The sequence below is a fragment of the Saimiri boliviensis genome, chromosome 18 (genome assembly GCF_048565385.1).
Source record: "Saimiri boliviensis isolate mSaiBol1 chromosome 18, mSaiBol1.pri, whole genome shotgun sequence".
Lineage (NCBI taxonomy): Eukaryota > Metazoa > Chordata > Mammalia > Primates > Cebidae > Saimiri > Saimiri boliviensis.
The window spans coordinates 35,726,266-35,746,710 of NC_133466.1; the positions used below are offsets into that span (position 1 = coordinate 35,726,266).

The 20,445-nt window shown below is 33.4% G+C and overlaps 1 protein-coding gene across 3 annotated transcripts in view; it reads left to right on the top strand.

Annotated features, from left to right (window-relative positions):
- Window positions 1-20,445, top strand: part of CADM2 (cell adhesion molecule 2) — a 1,054,563-nt gene that overhangs the window by 723,765 nt on the left and 310,353 nt on the right. For 2 of the 3 annotated variants that reach the window (XM_074389151.1, XM_003928312.4), the window contains exon 2: window positions 2,831-2,857. The exons of the other annotated variant lie outside the window; for it this stretch is intronic. In XM_074389151.1, coding sequence (XP_074245252.1) covers window positions 2,831-2,857 — 27 coding nt within the window. The remainder of the gene's footprint in view (window positions 1-2,830; window positions 2,858-20,445) is intronic. 3 annotated transcript variants of the gene reach the window in all.

A 20,445-nucleotide genomic window follows, 5' to 3' on the forward strand; every position in this document is an offset into this window, starting at 1 on the left:
AGATGCTAATTAATTACTATTGTTCTAAAACTTTATAAGGTTTTGGCATATTTTCTTTGAATTGATGTTAAAATTTTTCAAGTGATGAATTTGAGTTTGAAGCAAAATTTTTCTTCAAATAAACAAGTCAATTTAGTGATGCATTGTAATCTTTTCTTTGAAATTGAGACAAACGCTATTTTATCATAATCTAAAAATACGTCATTCAGGTTTGTGTAGTATTAAAAACAATATACAAAAAACAGAAGTAAATGAAAAAAATGAAATAAAATTACATGTAATTATTTTCATTTAAAATCTACTAACATTTTACCAAGGAATCCAATAAAAACAAATAATAAGTAAAGTTAAATAAACCAATTTGTGGTTTTAAAGATGTAAAGAATTTGCAGTCCCTAAAACCTAAAATGCAGGGTTTTTTTTTTTTTTTTAAAAAAAGGAATTTGCAGTGTATTAGTTGTTTGAAACATTAGATTTTGTGCTTTCCTTTTTCTCTTTCTTTTAGTTGGCTTTTTCCAGTTACCTCTTATTTTAGAGTATGCAATATACTTGCACGCTTTCTCTCTAAATAGTTCTAAGCCTTCCCTTTGCAATATTTAAGTCTTCATGTTTGTCCGGGAGTTTCTGAGTAGGAATATGAAGACCACCTGGAAATTTATGTCCTGAAGAAATAAAACACGACTACAGTGCAAAAAAGATATACCATAAAGAAGTGCGTGCCAAAACTGTTATTAGCAAAAGACCAAAATACAACAAAATGCCCCAAAACCACAAATATGTTGATAATAAGAAACAGTGTTATACTTCATATAAACTACAGAAAAATATGCAACTATTAAAATGAATCAATTAGCACTCCATGTATTAACCTGGAAAATGTGGAGAAAGCAGACTGCAAATTAATGTGCATAGTGTAGTCTTGTTCTGGAAACAAAATGCACACAATAATTTTTTAGGTTTTTATAAGAACTGCAAATTTAATTTTTTAACATTGATAAATTGCTGGCATTGATTATCTCAGATGCTGACACTGGAAAGGGAGAGGTGATATTGTTTACTTTGCTATATCACCTGTAATTTTTGATATGTATTAATTTTGTCCTTCAACAATTAAGCTGAAGCATTACATTCATTAAAGGAATGTAGATTTTTTTATGACATTCAATTTTAAAACAAGATTTGATGTTAAATATTTTAGTGAACAATGGGCTTTAAATTTTAAGAACTATTGCATCATAATTTGCAAGAATAGCAAAGAACAGCTAATAGTTACACTTAGAATTTTAAGTTACTTAAAAAAAATCTTCACATTAATGTTGGTAGTGTTCCCCCACCCTATGTCCATTTTAAAGCTGTGGAATGAAAGAGTTTGAATGGGTCAGGTACTTAATCCAGATTTTCTGAAATAATTTTGCTTTTACTTAAGGTATTTTTGTCTGTTAAAAAATGTGTGATTTTAAAAATAGGATGTTCATTTTAAAATAAAGTGGCAGAAGATATATGCAAATAGTAAGGCAGTTTTTGCGATTGTAGATGAAAATAAAATTATCTGTAAGCATCCTGGTATGTACATACACTTTCTAATTTTTTTAATGCTCTAGGAAACCTGAAAAAATGAAGCAGAAATTAAAAGTTTTTATGTGTAGTTCATGATTTCTAGATCTAAAATCTATATTAAATTTTACTAAAGGTCATTCCACAAAACTAGAGACTGAACATTTCCCACTTAGGAGATGGGCTACTCCCTCCTTAACATCATTTAGAAAGCCAAAAAAAAAACACTCCTGCTTTCGTCAATCTGCAGTTTTACATAGTAAATCAAAGTAGAATATAACTTCAAAAGTATTTAGAACTATCTAATTATGCATTTTGAATACCAGTTTTCCTTTGAGTAAGGGACTGTCCTATAGGACTGTTCTAATTTTCTTGTTAACTTTAATTCTGCCCTAAACAATGTTTCACTAGATATAAGCTTATATTTCAAATTACTAATGGAAACAAATGCCATTTAAAGTAGTAGACTTTTCTAGTCTCATGGTTATGTGGTCAACCAAGTACCAAAATAGCTGGAGTTTAATGAACCATATAATTTTTATTTGGCTTTGTAGAACTGATTATTGCAATTTAGTGAGTGAATCAGTTCTTTAAATCCCAATAGCTTAGGGTAGTATTCTACAGCACAGATTCTGGATTCAGATACACCTAGAATCACATACCAAATTTGCCTCTTTCCAGATGTGTCATTTTCAGCAAGTAATTTCTTTCTCAGTCCCAGTTTCCACATCTATGAGGCAAGTACAACAAAACTTACCTCTCAAAATTGTCATTATTGAGTGGTAGCGTACCTCTCAAAATTGTCGTTACTAAGTGGTAAATATATGGAAAGTCAGTCTCTGGCATTTAGTAAGCACTCAAATAATGGAAGTGACCTGCTTTTCTAAGTTACTCAAATATCATGGGGTTACAATCTGGTTGTTAAATAGTATTAAATATACTTAAACTATATGTAGTTTAATTGATTATTAAATCGAATTTAGAGTTAAGAAGAACTTAAAGAAATTATACATTCCATTAAAGAAATATAGTGACTTGTAGTGTTTGCAAACGTGGCTCCTGTCTACTCATACTTTTTCCTACTCAAGTATCTTAATCATAACACTAATTAAATGTAACAACTGTCATTTTCTTTCTTAGTCTGTTGATCATGTAATCTCAAATGTACTCTTCAGACTTTAATAGCAATAACATCTCTGCCTTCTTACTGGTCACAGAATCTCTCTAATATCTAATATGTTTGTTCTCTTCTTGTGCAACCTTTCCTTGGTACCAGCGGCTGCTTCAAAGAATAAAGTTAAAGGTGAGCTCCTATTTATTCTGCATGACTCATCATCATTTTTCAGCTCTGTCTTCTAAGTTTTCTTAACTGATAGAGCCAATTCTGTTGGTAATAATACTATTTCAGTGTATAGTTATAGTTCATCAATTTCTAAAATGCAAATATCAGTTATCTTAGTTATCCAGTTTCTGAGACACATTTGCATGGTGGTTTGTGAGTTTGTTTTCTTGTTTCACTGCCCACTTTATTCCTAAGTATTTCAAAGTGGAATCAAGTGCTTTTGTGAACTAACATTTTGCATGTGGATCTTAGTTTCCATGAGAAAATTGAGAATTGGAAAAAATACAGCATAAAATAAAACTGATGGAAACTCTCAAAATTGAGCATGTTTTTATAGAATTGTGTGAGAAGAAAATTTAGTCTTCTAAAAACTGAATATTATAAGTGACAGTTTTCTATTTATAATTTGTTTTCATTTTTTACTTGCATTAAGTTTGACTTTGCTAGAAACCGGAAAATGTATTTTCATGATAGAGGATGCACATGCCTAATTCTGAACATATCTCCTTGGAAGGAAAAATACTTTTGGCTCCATGTGTCCCAATTTTTATGAGTTTGAAAAATTCAAATATATGATACTGTATCATAAATCTATCTTTTATGTATTTCAATTTCATTCTCTTTAGAGTAATCTATATACCTAAAAATATTTTATGCTTTTGCTTCTTAAGTAGCAAAAAAACATTTTTTTTCCTCTTTCAGTTCCATGTTCTAGTTTTACAGCTAGTTTTATACTATGACATATGCCTATCTTTGAAGTGTTCACTGCTCCCTATTTATAAAGTCAATGCTTTATTGTATAATTAATATTGTCCTAGCAATGTATTTGTTTATAGAATGTGAAATATGTAACAGATGAGATGGCAAATTTATTGTCACCTTTCTTATAGCTCAGCTAGCCTTGTTTCTTTTTCCAGTAAATTTGGTAGAAAAATCAGCCAATCTTTGCCACAGTAATTTCCTATCTGGCTGTGAACAAAATAAATACATTCACAGAGCAATTCAGACATTATTTGATCATAATACATACATAAAACATATACGCCTAATATGTTTATATAATAAAAGGATTAGAAGCCTAGTTTTAGAAATGAGGAATTAAAAACTACACAAACTGTAACAGCTCTAGTGTACAGCATATGAGGGAGGGGAACCAGAGGGAGGTGCATATCGGCACTGGAATTGCTGAACACTTTACATAGTAGGTGGAGCTTGAAGTGGTTCTTGAAGGATGAATAGGATATACATAGAGAAAAAGCAGTATATTAAAAAAAAAAAAACCAGTAAGTGTAACTAAAGGTCTGGAAACAATAATGAATGCAGTCTACTTTCGTGTAGTGAGAAAATCTCTTGAATGAAACCTTGTACTTTTATAAGAAAATAGAGAAAGATAAATTAGAAGATGATACAACAGACAATGGAGTGATTATGAGTCATTGCAGTATATGATCACATAAAACCTCTAGTAATCAATTACTCTCCAAAACAATGGAAAATAATTTGAATTATAATATACAGGCTACTAAGTATTAAATATGAAAAAGCCATTTCATCACTGGAGGATTATAATCATAAATTATATTACAGGTATCTGTCAAGTCATTTCAGGACTGAAGCTGCCCAGAATTTTATAATGCAAGCATATTTCTGTATCTAATTTAGTGCTTCCCACACTTCCATCCCTAGTGTTCCACACTTAGCCATTTTATTTGACTCTCTCCTTTCTTCTTGGATATTAGCCTGCCAGGGGGCTTAGCACATAGTTTTTCCCATGCTTATAATTTTGCATATACAAGGCAAGCAATGACACTTTCAAAAATTAATTATGCCTCAAGTGGAAACTGAAATTTTATTTCTAACCATTGCTAAAGAAATATGCATATTATGGAGAGATAATAGAAAGGATTACTCAGTGATTTCTTTTTGGTCCAATTTCTATATGAAGGCAAATGGTCTTCAAACAGAAAAGAAAAATGTGGATGAGAGGAAAATAAAACCCAAGATAATATAAGGCAGATGGTTGCTTCAGAATAGTTCATTTCTCCTGGCCCAGAAAAAGTACTTACTGGGGAACTGAGAGAAGTCTGAAAGAGGATTATATCTCATTTATTTATCCTGATGGAGTCATGCAAATGTGGAAAGTTTCTGAAATATTGGAGAGAGGAATGCATTCTGATTTTTTTGAAAGAAGTAATAAATTCATTTCCAGAAACCATATACTGGTCAATTTGACATCAAGTTTCCAGTCAGATTTTTAAACACCCTTAAAACAACAGTTTGTGGTTATTTAGACTAAAACAGAGTTCACTGAGAATCAGTCAGAAATCATTAGTAATAGCATAGAAATTACCCCTCCTTTTTTTTTTAACGTGAGTTACTATACCAGTGTTTGAGAGCGGTAGCATAAACATAATATATATGAATTTTATCAAATAATGTAGCAACTAGCTCTTTATTTCTGTAGAAACCGTTATTCTAAAGATCACTAACTATTCTCCAAGCGCCAAATCCAATGATGGTTTTTCAATCCTCATATTGCTGTTGTTTTCCTGGTGAACATATATTATTTCTTTTGATTTTACATTTCCTTTGATTTCAGTGGCACTGTACATACTTCATTTTTTAAAACTGCTCTTGGCCTCTTTCTTTCTCTCTCCATTTATATCTTGTTCTGAAATCTAGGTTTCATTCAGGTTTTCTTTGATTCTTGAAATGATCAACTATTTCAGTGTAGGTTTAGCTTTCCACACTGCCCTTGAGAGATAAACTTCACTTCCTGCAAAATAAGGGATGTGGCCATTTTCTGTGGTAATTACGTACTGGCAACCAACCTCTCTTACCATTGTTGCTTGTTAAGATAAACATAAATGACCCAGTCAAGTTGCTTCTCTGAAAACTTACAACAGGGAAGAGGGTAGAAAGATAGAGGGAAAAGTCAACGAGGTAAGAGAAAGAAGCAGAGATGGTTGATCAGTTATGTTACTTTTCATGCATAAATTTTGTAGGTAGCCTTAATAAAATGAATTAAGCTTGAGAAATGAAACAAGAAGGCGGGAGGACTGTTTGAAGAGGTAAAGACTCAGAGAGTACTCTGCTGGTGCACAAGCCTCTTGTTCTAACGTGTTGCTAAGGCTCTATTGTATCTTTGCTCCTTGGCTGTATGACACTGGTCTCTTTTAATAAAAATGTCCAGATACATTTCTCTTGCTTAGAATCCAAAGAGAAATAATTGGTATAAATGTTTTCTTTCTAAGAGTTTCTTAGTTAATTTTGATATCACTTTTCTGAACTTGATTTTACTACTAAGCTTTTATCTGATATCTTCATCACTCTTCTGAATATTTCCACTTTAATACTAGAAGCTGATATTTTTATTTATTTACTTTTTTTGTAACTAAGAACCCTCTGGGTTTGCTATATGTTCTCATGACACCAATATTAGTCCAATTTTCTAAGCTTAAAAGATTGGAAACATCTTTAACTTCTCTTTCTTAACGGCCCTCACATCCAATCAATTATCAAATTGTCCTAATTTTATCCCTATAGTGTCATTTGCATGGATCATTATTCTTCAAATCTCTCATTCCTGGATGGGTGCAGTGGCTTAAGCCTGTAATCCCAGCATTTTGGGAGGCCAAGGCAGGTGGATCACTTGAGGTTGGGAATTGGAGACCAGCTTGGTCAACATGGTGAAACCCCATCTCTACTAAAAATACAAAAATTAGCCAGGTGTGGTGATGGGCCCCTATAATCCCAGCTACTTGGAGGCTGAGGCAGGAGGATCTCTGGACCTCGGGAGGCAGAGCCTGCAGTGAGTACAGACTGCACCACTGCACTCCATCCTGGGTGACAGAGGGAGATTCTGTCTCAAATAACAAACAAAACAACACCGAAAAATTAATTCTTCAGAGCTTGCTTGAAGTAGTCTCTAACTTGTCTCCTTATTCAACTTTCAATACACTACAATCTATCCTACATTTATATGTCATGCTGAATTTTAGCAAGATCATCAATGCTTTGCCACTTAGAGGAGAAAGGTGCTTTAGAATATCTTAAAATTTCTTTGTATAAAATAATTTCATTTCACTCTGTTATGAATTTATAAAAATAGACTAAATGTAACATAATGATTGTTCCAAAATGTTACAAATTTTTAAATAGCTTTAAGCCAGAAAAAAAAAAAATACTTTTAGTTTTTAATCCTGATTTGGGGGCTTTATTTTTTATTCAGAATTTGGCAACTATACTTTTATGCTATTTCTAGAATGCCAGCTTTTAGCTATTATTTTCAAAGTGAATGTCAAATCTCAACAATCATATAATCATTATTCAGTGCTCAAATAAAAATTAACATAATTATTCTGACTTTGCTTAAGAATTAAGATAATGCAGAGCCCTTAGCTATCTAAATTGAGATACATATGGTTCAAAGGAGAATCAGTATTTCAATTTGCTGGGTTTATTAAGTAATAGTCATGCATAATATTATCAAATAAATGATTTATTCATATGAGAATATTAGAAATCTGCTATAAAACCAAAATATGACATTTGGAATATCAGGCTACCCCTCACATTATAATTTTTGGAGGTGAATTAAAAGGTATATAAAATGTTGAAGTTGAGACATGTCTTCAAACTATTTTGAGATTTTATCTTAAGTTAGGTGTCTACATTTTAATTTGTATTATATATTATATCTTTTATATTAAGACTTCCATTTTGTAGTCAGACAGGAATAGGTTCAATCTTTGTTTTGCAACTACTAGATTTGAGCACCTGGACAATTAAACTTCACACGACATTCAGTTGCTGTGACAATTTTACTGAATAAAGCACAGACAAGAATTGACATAGGGAATGACACATAGTGAGCACTTAGTAAATTTTACCTATGATTGTTATTACTATAATCACTATCACAATTTAAATTATATCTGCGGGGGAAAAAATAAACACAAAAACATGTAGTGCCGTCCTAAAACTAAAACTTTTCTGTAAGTTTCACTATATTTCATCTTCATAATGGCATTTGTATGTTTATGTTCATTAAAAGATTAAAATAAACACATGTAGTATCAGATGTAAATCATCTACTAGGTATGTGGTTTTTTTTTCTTTCCTCACCATTAATATTAAAAAACAAAGTGCATAAATAATATTAAATTATTTCAACCCAAAATGAAACAAAAAGTTTGAGAAAATTATGACAAAGAGAGGCTTATATAATACATAAAATTCAAAAATATCCTGCTTTTACTATCAGTGAAAATGAGTAATGAGGCCATAATATAATTTCTTTTGAAAATATTGCTTAACTCCTTTTGTTTAAGCTATGTTTATATTTTAATTTAAAAAGTGGGCTGAGTGGGGTGGCTTATGCCTGTAATCCCAGCACTTTGAGAGGCTGAGGCAGATGGATCACCTGAGTTCAAGAGTTCAAGATTAGTCTGGCCAACCTGGTGAAACCCTGTCCCTACTAAAAATACAAAAAAAAAAAAAAAAAAAGATGGGCTTGGTAGTATGCAGCTGTAATCCCAACTACTTAGGAGGCTGAGGCAGGAGAATCACTTGATCCTGGGAGGCAGAGGTTGCAATGAGCCAAGATCACAGCACTGCACTCCAGCCTGGACAACAGAACAAGACTCTGTCTCAAAAAAATAAATAAATAAATAAAATAATAATAATAATAATAATAAACTATTCAAATTCTTGCATAACAACTAAACAATGTTCACCAAAAATAACAAATCAGGAGATAATTATTGAAGTTTATGCTTATTATACACAAGACTGATACAAGGTAATGTGTGTCAAGAGTGTTAGACATACAGAAGGAAATTTAATAGCATATTATGTTTCTGTAACACATATTTCACTTAGGGATTCAGGTGGAAGACCCCTAGATGGTACCTTTAGGAATATTGTCTTCTAAATCTACCTTCTAATCCATCTCACTTCTCTAAGAAAAATGCCAAAGACATTGCTATATATGATATTGCAATCATGTTTATTAAGATCTATTACTGCAGCCTTTTTCTAACTTTTGAAAAAAGTAAATAACAATGATAATTATAATAACTAATCTTTCTTAAATGTTACTATGTGTGAGGCATTGTGCTAAGCATTCATAGGTGTTTTCCCTTTCAATCCATACAAAACTGGGTGAGATAGGTATTGTTATTATACTCATCTTCAAAAATGTGGAAAATGAAGCAGAGTTAAGAAATTTAAGTTCAGAAAATGAGTAAGAGAGAGGGTAAAAATTCTAAGCCAGACATACTAATTCCTGAATTTAAGCTTTTAATCTATTAAATCCTCTAAAGAGATCAGATTAATCAATATTACAACTTACCTGAATCTCATGCATTTAAATATGTTTACCTAGATACCACCCACCCAGATAGGAGTAGAGGTGGGGTAGGGATAATGTAGTTTGAGGAGTAACTAGCAGGAACAAATACATTGAACCAGCTTAGCTGGGTCCACTGGTCAGAAAAATATTCTCCAGGTCAACCTGGTATTTCTCATTCTTTTAAAACTTTCCTTCTTCTAGGTCTCTCATTCACTCACCTCATGTTAACCTCACTTATTCCCTCTTGGGAAAGTGAGAAGGTAATTAGTTTCTCAATAAGATGAGTAATGTTCTAGAAAAGCTTCAGGCACAGCTAATGTGAAGTGCTGAACTCAGAAGTGACAAACAGGGGTAAGGAGTGTGCTCATAAAAATTTTACTGTAAGATGACCCAATGGGTCGAAATGTAAGTAATTTTAGTTGTTTCTAAAGCGGAGCTTCATTTGATGTGGTCTGTGTGTTTTATTTCTCACTGTATAGGGATATTGGCATGCATTTGCTCTATGGAGTATCTCATTACTTTCTGTTGTGTAACAGTCCTCTTTCATGTTGCAAAGTACAAACTAGTCTGGGTCACAATGGAAAGAAAGTGTCATATATTCCATTTGCAAGTCTAAAATAATATTATTTCCAATTGATTTAATGGAGGTGCATTTTCTCCATCTCTTTTCTTCTTGAAATGCAAAAATAGGTTTGAGTTTCACTGTGCACATGTGGATAAACACAACTCATTTGCCACCAAAACAAGGCTCAGTTTTGTATAGCAATTAGAAATTAGTTTAAGCATTGCTACTTTAAGTTTATATCCTCATTTCTACCACAAATAAATCATAATACTTTTTTTATTCTGTCTAAACATATTTCATCTGAAAGGCAAGATCTTCTGGGACTCAATTCATTCAGTTGGTTCATGTCATTCTATTATGCTAATCAAATTGGTATTTGCTTATTCTACAGCTGCTGTGTAGGGGTTTAGAAAGTCTGTAATTAAAATTCCAAGGTTCATGGCTTCTTACCAGTTTTGAAACAGAAAAATCTCTGTAATAAGGAGATCCACAGTGATCAATGTGTAGCAGTTAGTGGGGCATTTTTTGAAACAATGCTGTAAGACCAAAAGTTAGGCAACACTAAAAATAAATGTAATTTATTATATTTCAAATTTGGTGGAATTATGGTTATATATTTTTAATGGGAAAAAATCAAGCTTATCCCAATATATAATGTCTATCACTAGCAAAGTGTATAGTTAAAAGCTTTGGGGAAGGATATCAGAATTCCTGGGTTCCAGTGTCTATTCAATTATTAATTTGATCCTCAGTCAAGCATCAGTATTTAGGGAACACTAAGACGCTACTGCTTTAATTATGGTCAGGAAATTCAATGCCCAAATAGGAGAAGTCACGTAGTACCCTATATAATTCCTAAGGGATGTTTCCGAGTGAGAACACATGGCACTCTAAATGCAGAAGACTGTATTTGAATCCTGCCTTACTCCCAGTGTGGTACATTTTGGAGTTATACAAACATTTACATGTAGCACTGTTTTAAGATACAATGGAGATAAATTACACACACACACACACACACACACACACACACACACACATATATTATATATATATATATTTATATTATATATATATAATTTGACACATACACACATATACATATACATATGTGTGTACGCATATGTTCTTTATTTTTTACTGCATGGGGATTTCACTCAATCAATAATTCATTCATTTTTTTAATTCAAAATTTCCAGAAACTCCTGGAAATACATCAGTTTAAGAAAAAAAGTTATATACTGTCATACGTTACAATGTAGTAGCCATTATGAAAAATAAAGTAGAAGAATGAGATAAGAATATTTGGGCAGAGTAGTGAGGAGAGTGGTTCTAATTTTGAGTTGGTAGACCAGGAAAAGTGGACATGTGAACAGAGAAATGATAATGCAGAAGGAAGCCATGTCAGTGGAAACATTCCAAGAAGAGGAAATAGCAAAGACAAAGGCCATAAGGCAGTAAACAGTCTTAATTATTTACGAGATATTCCACAGCCCTGTAAGAATAGAAAAGCATGAGTCAGGGACAGCATGTTAGAGAGAAGGTCATAGAGGCAATGGAGACACGGGTCATGTAAGGATTTTTGGTAGCTTTCCAGTCAATTGGAGAAACATGGGATGTTTGAGCAGAAAAGAGATGTGGGCTAAGTTTTAACAGGATCAGTTTGGTTGCTTTGGTGAAAAAGGCTGTAATAAGAGTTTTTGGATGCATTTCTAAGAATTCAGGGGAAAAATGATTGTGATAGGATGAGAGTCATAGCACTGGAGGTAAAGTCATATCTGATAGAATTTGCTGACTGTAAGTAGGACATGATTTAGAGGGTGGAATGCAGAAGAGTATCAATTTTGTGTTTTTTTGTATGTGTGTTTGGTTTCATTTAAAAACTGGAAGGATAAAGTTACATTTGCAAGATGGAAAAGACTGGAAGAACACAACAAATTAATGAGAGCTCAGTTTTCATCGTGTAAAGCTGAAGAGACCCATTAGGCATTAATAGGAAGATGATAAGTAAAAGTTGAATTAATGAATGTGAAATTTAGAAGAAAAGTCTACACTTCAGATAAACTACCTGGAAGTCATGTGGACAGTCGATAAAAACATGCGACTGAATGAGCTCATCAAATGCATGAGTTGTCGCTAGAGAAGAAAGCAGCAATGTAAGGATTTGAGGTCTCACATACTCCAAACTTAAAGAGATCAAGCAGATGATAACATACAAGCAAAAAATGTCAGAGAAGAAGAAGAAAATAAAAAAAACAATAGTAAGAAAATATATTTAAAAAGGAAGTAGTGTTCAACTGGGTCAAATGCTCTTGGTGAGTCAAGATAGATACAAATGGATTTAGCAATGTGCAAGCAGGCAATGGTAACCAATGGTAAATAGAGATTAATCTTATAATCACCCAAAGAAATGTAAATTGGCTACTGTGAAACAATGGTACAATAAGATTCAATTAAAGGAACATTTACCTTAGTGGAAGAAGGCTAGGAGGAAGATTTATTGGAGAAAATGATAATCAGAAGAAAGCTGAATAACTAGTGAGAATTAACTGGGCAATAAACACAGGGAAGAACTTCCCAGGTCTAGAGAATGTCCGCAGGGAACTAAAATTAAGCTAATAAAGATTCTTGAGAAAATCGAAGGGAACCAGGGTGAAAATTAGAGGTGATATTAGGCAGCCTATGTGGTACCTTGAAACTTACAGGGTTTTCTTTTTTCTGTTTTTTATTATTATTTGCTTGTTTGTTTTTTTCTTATTCTAAGAACAGTAGAAAGCCATTAAGAGGTTTTCAAAGGAAGAGAGGTAGCCATAGGGCTGGTGGGATATTCTTACATTTACACTTTGAAAAAGATCACGGGTTGTTTATGAAGAAACAAATTAGTAGAGACTACTATAGACGACAAACAGAAAAAGTGAATTGCCTGGAAAATTACCATAGTCCAGGGAGAAATGGTAATAGGTTGGCCCAGAGTTGTCAGTAGTATCAGAGAGAAATTGGCAGATTCGAGAAAATAGAAATTCCTTTCAAGAATAGAGTTGAAACAGTTAGCAGTCAGAAAAAAAATAACTGAACTTGAATTAAATAGGTGCCCTTAAATATTTGTAAATCATTTAAAACACTTTGTTATTCTTCCTTTCTCTTCATTGTCATCAATACTGGAGACTAACAAGCAGACACCTAGAATGAAAGTCCTGATCTTGTCCTCATGATAGCACACAGGAAAGTACATTTATGGTATACTGTGTAAGACAAGTGAAATTGAAGGGAAAATTATAAATTTTATTAGTGGAATAAGAAGATAAGAAGATCTTCTTTACCTAAAGTAGTTCTTGTCTGTATTATTGATTCTCATAATTGAAAATTTCTTACATATAAATAATTTAGCTGGAGGAAACTTTATATTAAAAATAGCTTGTCAAGAATGACATGCCAAAACTCATGTAAAAACTGTACACCTGAATTGTACATTCTAGTTGTTTCTATTTTGAATAGGGCCAATGCAAAGTTACTTGTACATTTGATTCTTGACTATAGTGCAATACAAGTTTATTTTAATGACATCCAAGTAGCAACAATGTATCTGGCCTAAACTTTGAAAGAGTCATTGATTTAACTCACTATTTATGTGTTCTCCCATCTTGGCCAAGCAAAAATTACCTACCAGCAGAACAGGATTTCAAATTGTTTCCATGTAATCTGTTTTCCTTAAGATGTGATGATCATCAGATGGGCACTGAGTTCACTTAATAAGCATGCTGTCTAGAGACAAGGCAGGAGTGCTATTTGGCTTCAACAATCACCAAATAGTTCATGAAGTCATTATCTTCCACCTCAGCCAGACGTTATCTTGGGAAAGATGGTCAAATCTCTTGGCTGCTTATCCAGAGTTTGAAAATCCCAATAATATATATTCACAGGCATAGGATTGTGATAGCATATGCAAATGAAGACTGGGAAATAAGGATCTAATGTCTGTATATATTAGATATAGCTTCCCCTAGAAATAGACATAGATGCTCCTATGTAATCTGATGTTTGATTCATTGAAGAACTGAAATCTGATTGTCAGCAAATAAAACATTACTTTTCATGCATGAAATATTTTTTTCTTATAAAACAGGGATTAATTTAGATTTAGGTAAAATATAGCTGAGATACAATATAGGTTTTCAAACTCTTTACAAGCCTTTTGGGAAGTGTTAACAAATGCTTTGGGATTTTTCATACTCAAATGTTATTTAACGCATCTGGCACAACAGGTGGCATGGCCAGTAGGTCGTTTCAGCATGATAATTTGACTTCATATTTATTAGAGCAAAATATGTGTTTAATGAGTATTTCTATTGTCACTATTTCAATCATCATAATTTACCTTATCTCTCTGTCTGTCTTTTTTCTTTTTAAATATAACAGACAGGTTAAGGGAATGCACGCTTTAAAAAGTTTTAGTCATTTACAGAAAATTCCTTAAAACAAACAAAAAACCCACAGCATAGTAAGAGATATACTGAGAGTATTTCTTATCATCTTTACTTGTTCTATTTTAAAAGGTAGCAACTAGAAAAACATTTAGTGACACAACGACTCGTTGAAATTTATTTATTCATTTATTCATTATCCAAATATATGTTGGGTTTATGTGTAAGGTCCTAGTTAAAAGTAGTGTAGTGTATAATTTATGTTTTAAAATTGATTCTAAAGCTTAACAGGTATATCAATCTCAATAATTTAAAATAAAGTACATATAGCACCAAACATGAATGTATGTTTAAAATTTAATTTAAAAAGACTACACACGATTTTGGCAAAAAATTACCCCAGGAAAATAAACATCATCATTTTGCCTTACATTATGACATTTATCATTGTCTTCCTAAAACAAAGTGGAAAGGTTTGCATTATCATTTTATACATTCTATTATTAAACTTCTACTTATACCGATTTCTATACCCAAATAAGTTTTGACGGAATGGAGTCATGCTGCTTTATTGTTCAGAAGTTTTCTGTAGCATTGTAAGTAATGTTTCAGAGTAGAGTAGAGTCTGAACATTAAGTTTTAGAGGTCAATTAGATTATCTTTGTAACTTATAAAACTGATGGAGATAAATACATGTAGATACATTCTACATTAGTAAAGTTTAAACAAATTCATCAGAATCTGCTTTCTTTTAAAATTATATAACTGTCTTAGCTCTAGCAATCATTTGTGAAAATATAAATGAGAGATTCAAAATTAACCCTGCATAATTAGGGAGGAGAAAAAAATAACTTAAGTGGAATAATAATGTTGCTGATAAATGAGTAGGATGACAATATAATGATTAAAAATTCATATAAAATTCGAGTTTCATCAGTTACAAAGAACACAATGTTAAAGGGTGCTCTTATTTTGAAAGATAATAAAAACTATTTTAATTTTAAATATCAAAGCCTTTATAGTTAGTAACAGGTGAGGAAGCACTGAAAATATATAAAATTTAAATGATCATCTAAATATCAAAAAATATATCAGCTATCTCATATAACATAACCTATTATTAGTAGTTTTAAAATCAACAAAAGAATGTCAAGATATCAAAATTTTAAAATTCTTATGATCAAAGCCTGTAGTAGTGATGCCCACATCTGCATTCAGAACAATTACTTTTTTCTTTCGGCTATTTAGAGTAATATGCAAAGTGTATACAACTAATCCCTAATGGGAGGTGAAATATTAAATTCCTATTCTTGCAAATGGTTTCAGCTGAATCAGTTTTACCTTCGAAAGAGATCTGTTATGAAGAATAGTATTAGAAGGTAAAAGTAGCCAAGTACAGTTAATGCAGGGTCAAACAACTGATTTCAAACCAGGAAATGAATTTCACAGACATTCTATTTGGAATCCAGTTGGAATGCATGATCAAGTGGGTTACATTTTGTTTTCTAAGGAATTTGGTAAACAAGAATTTTTGATATCAACGCACAGAGTGTATTATTGCTACTTATTTGATCTTACAGAATGTTATAGTCTTTCATAGGTAAACTGATTTATGCCCTATCTGTATGCCTTATTCCAGTGAGCCCTGTAACAGCACTTGGCGCAGTAGCTGAGATAAGTCTTCCTGGCACTGTGGAGGTCAAATGATTCATTTATTTCAATAATAATTCCAAAGACTTGTTTATGTGACCACTATTTCAATCTAATTGACTATTCTTTAGGTTTGTTATTTGGAAGGTCTTAATTTTTGCTCTGTGTTGGTATTTATCATTATTATTTGCACTGTTTTGTTTATTTTGTCTTTTTCTGCTTCTTTTTTTCTTTTCTTGCAACTGTAAAGAATATGAGACCCTAATCATTCTCTTTTTGTATCTATGCAGTTTATCACCAGATCCTGCAGGTTTTAAAATTACATAAGAATTCACATCCATAGTTAAGAGTTTCAAGTCCCTCAACATCAGCTGGCTCCCTTCAATTAATTGCTCTTTTTTTGCGAAAGGAATCTGCCCATACAACTTACCTCCATGTACTTGAAGCCAATTTCTTCTGACTCACTGCAGGAGCTCTGTAGCTTCCTGGCTGTGATTAATTCTCACATCCGATATTAATTTATATGCTCACTTTTAAATCATATTATCTTCATTTGGATCTTGGTTCTGTACTCACCTGATCTAGCAGCTTTATCCAGAATAGTCCAAAAAAAGCATAGGTAATTCTAGTTCAGTACAATAATTCTCCTTCTTCTTTCTCTAAATGAACAGGCACTTTCATGTTTCCAAGTGCTGCTGAAATATCAATCTACTGTGATACATATTAGCAGTTAACATAATTAAATTGAATCACACAATGAGCTTTGTTCAGGTCTAGTTAAAGGAATTGATAGAACTCCAGCAAAGAAGAGGTTAAAATTCTTCAACCATTTCACCTAAGCCTCTGAGATGTTTAGCTATCACCTTCTATTTCAGCATAAGGAGATCTAATTTCAGCCAATAGTTGCCCTTTTTATATTTTTGAAATGTCTCCAAATAATTGGAAAATGCATTAGTGCAAAGTCGCTCCTGTCTTTGATGACTTATTTTCCCTCAGGAGAAAAAAAGAAATAGAGTGACTTGTTATTTAGCTGCAAAATAAAAAGTTGTCTTGGCCAATGGCTATGGTTCACACCTGTAATCCCAGCACTTTGGGAGGCTGAGGCAGGTGGATCACGAGCTCAGGAGTCTGAGGCCAGCCTGACCAACAGGGTGAAACCCTGTCATTGCTAAAAATAGAAAAAATTAGCCAGATGTGGTGGCCCCCACCTGTAATCCCAGCTACACAGGAGGCTGAGGCAGGAGAATCTCTTGAACCCAGGAGGTGGAGGTTGTAGTGAGCCGAGATTGTGCCACTGCACTCATCCTGGTGACAGAGCAAGACTCCTCTCAACAAAATAAAGAAAGAAATAAAAGTTGTCTCCCATATGGAAAATTCTGTATATGTTCCACTACCACCTTTATTATTCAAACTTAATTTAAAAATCAGGGCCGGGCGCGGTGGCTCAAGCCTGTAATCCCAGCACTTTGGGAGGCCGAGGCGGGTGGATCACAAGGTCGAGAGATCGAGACCATCCTGGTCAACATGGTGAAACCCCGTCTCTATTAAAAATACAAAAAATTAGCTGGGCATGGTGGCGCTTGCCTGTAATCCCAGCTACTCAGGAGGCTGAGGCAGGAGAATTGCCTGAACCCAGGAGGCGGAGGTTGCGGTGAGCCGAGACCGCGCCATTGCACTCCAGCCTGGGTAACAAGAGCGAAACTCCGTCTCAAAAAAAAAAAAAAAAAATCAAATGTACTTGTTACTCCACCCATTTATGTATTCTCTTCTTTCATTCACTTAAAAAATAAAATTGGAACTTAATTTTTCTTAAAAAAATTATTCTATACTTCACAGAGACTACTGGAAACTACTGTTTCATAAATTACTTGATGTATAAGGAATCATGCAATGAATTCCTAAACCCCAAACACTTCTCTTTTTATAAATTACTACTTCCTTAGAAGTTCTAGATGAATATAAGTTTCTTGTTTGTTCAGTAACTGGACCCCTTATTATGTGTTTAGCACTGCTGTAGCAGCTAGATTTGAAAATAAAGGACTATTTCTAGAAGTACCTAACACGATCACATTATAGAATACAAAAGTACACACTGACTTTTTCAGGAATTTAAAAATAAGTATATTGTTATTTTATTTTCCTCATTAGAGGCTTAGATTATGGAAGTCATCTAGTGGTTCCTATGCCAGGTTGTAGGCATTGGACTGTAGAGGTATTCTTTTACATCCAGCGGACAATTCACCTGATAAAGCATGTTATACATGTTATACATGCATATCTTTCTACACGTTAACCTTCCCTGACACCTTGTGTGGGAAAGCCACGATAAACAAATATTCTAAATAGGTCACTGACTGTGGTGATCTGGTTGTGTCTGTCTCTCCCTTATGTACCTCTATTATCCACAAGTACGTGATAGACCCTTAAGATAACAGGCTGGGCGTGGTGACTCAGGCCAGTAATCCCAGCACTTTGGGAGGCCAAGGTGGGCCGATCACAAGGTCGGGAGATCAAGACTATCCTGACCCACAGGGTAAAACCCTGACTCGACCAAAATACAAAAAATTAGCCAGGCTTGGTGGTACGCAACTGTAGTCCCAGCCACTCGGGAGGCTGAGGTAGGAGACGCTCTTGAACCTGGGAGGCGCAGGTTGCAGTGGGCCGAGATCACACCACTGCACTCCAGCCTGGCTACAGAGCAAGACTTCATCTCAAAATAATAATAGTAATAACAATAACAACAACAACAACAAATTAAGTTAGATTGGTATTTTTAAAATTAACTGTCAGAGACATATTACAAGTGAGATATAAATTGCTATTTTTATTAATTTTATTTGATAGAGTAGTTATTTCAAAGCAAAAATTAAAAAAATATTTTGAGAAGTCATGAAACACAATTTTGCAAAACAGATACTTTGAAGCTATGTTGGCAATTATGGCATATCTAAAATCTTCTATCTAAAATGTATCTTTTCCACATTAAAATATACTTAACTATTAACATGATTCTAGCATTTCAGTTGACAATCCTGTGACATTCCTCCTATCCAAAGACAAAAGCCATCTCTAGGGCATGAATAAAATTTTCCGATGGAGCTTAGTGGAGTACTTCTGAAATTCCTATCCAGCACCATCCTTCTACAATCTCTTTTCTTTAAAAGGGAATATGTTTTCAACTGTGAGTACTTCACTGATTTAGTGCTTTCTACTAGGTGATCACATTTTCCTTTTTCAGAGTCTACCGATTTCTGCAATTTATGGACTGAGCATCTCACACTACTCGCTGGGAGGTTTATGTAAATAACAATAATAAAAGCCCCTGGAGCTGCATCCCTGTTCCCAGTGGTATCCCACTGACCTCTTTTCAGCTTGAAAAGTTCTATCTATTGCTGATTTTTTTTTTCCTTCCCACAGGCAATTCTCAGCCTACTGTGGTGCTTCATCTCATTTCTTGACTCTTTCTCGACTTAAGAATTAATTATTGAAATGTATCAGATGCACTCTGAAAATGTCAGTGTATTTGGTTGGATTTACTAAAAAGCACAACTTTTCAGCCAACATGATATTGGAACTGAATTTCAAGTAGCACCTTTGTCTACACATCCTTTTCACGGACAACACAGAAACATAATGCAGACGATCTATACCGTCTCTGAAAAGGTTTGTGCTGCATAAGGCCATTTGTCTCTATCACTTTAAAGCAGAATGTTTACCTTTGCATTTTAGTGCCTTTTTTCCACATTGAAACTTTAACAAACAGTTTGTATAGAACTACAAGAGACTCACAGAAGCTGTCCATCTATCCTCCTGCCTCCTAACTGGCCTGGGCTAATTTAATCTGTCCAACTCAGAGAGTTATTGATCCCAGTGGAAAAAAAAAAAAAAAAAGAATTCACAACCTCCCTTGTATTGGGTAGAATATTCTACAAACCTGTTCTCGCAAATCCAGACACAGGAATTCATATACTGAATAGCGCAAAGAGGCAGGCAGCTTTCAAGTGAAAGCGATTTAAACACAAAATCACCTGAAAAGAGATTCAAAAGTATTTATTAAAACATCTCAGGTACAGATTTAAGAATGAAAGAGATGCCTTAAGTCACAAGACATGATTTTAAAAGATATTTTAATCAATATATATTTAAGCAGTTAAGATTCAATCCTTATTAACTTGTAAAAGAATGATTAGGCAAGTTCTACTTTAGGTACTTCTGTTTCAATAGTGTGTACAAATAACAAAAGAGAGAAAATCCCTAGCCTCATAGGACATATATTCTGTGTGCATGGTGGGTGGCGGGGGGGAGACAAATAGCAATAATAGCAAGATAAGCAGACATTACAGTCATGTTTAAAGGTGATTAGTACTATGAAGAAAACACAGGAAAGAGGTCTAGACATGCCTAAAGGTAGGGCAACTGTTGTTTTAAAATGGGATAGTCAAACTCATGGAGAGTACAATGATGGTTACCAGAGCCTAGGAAGCGTGGTTGGGGATTTAGGGAATGGAAGACGGAATGGCTAATGGGTACAGATACATAGTTACAAAGAATGAAAACG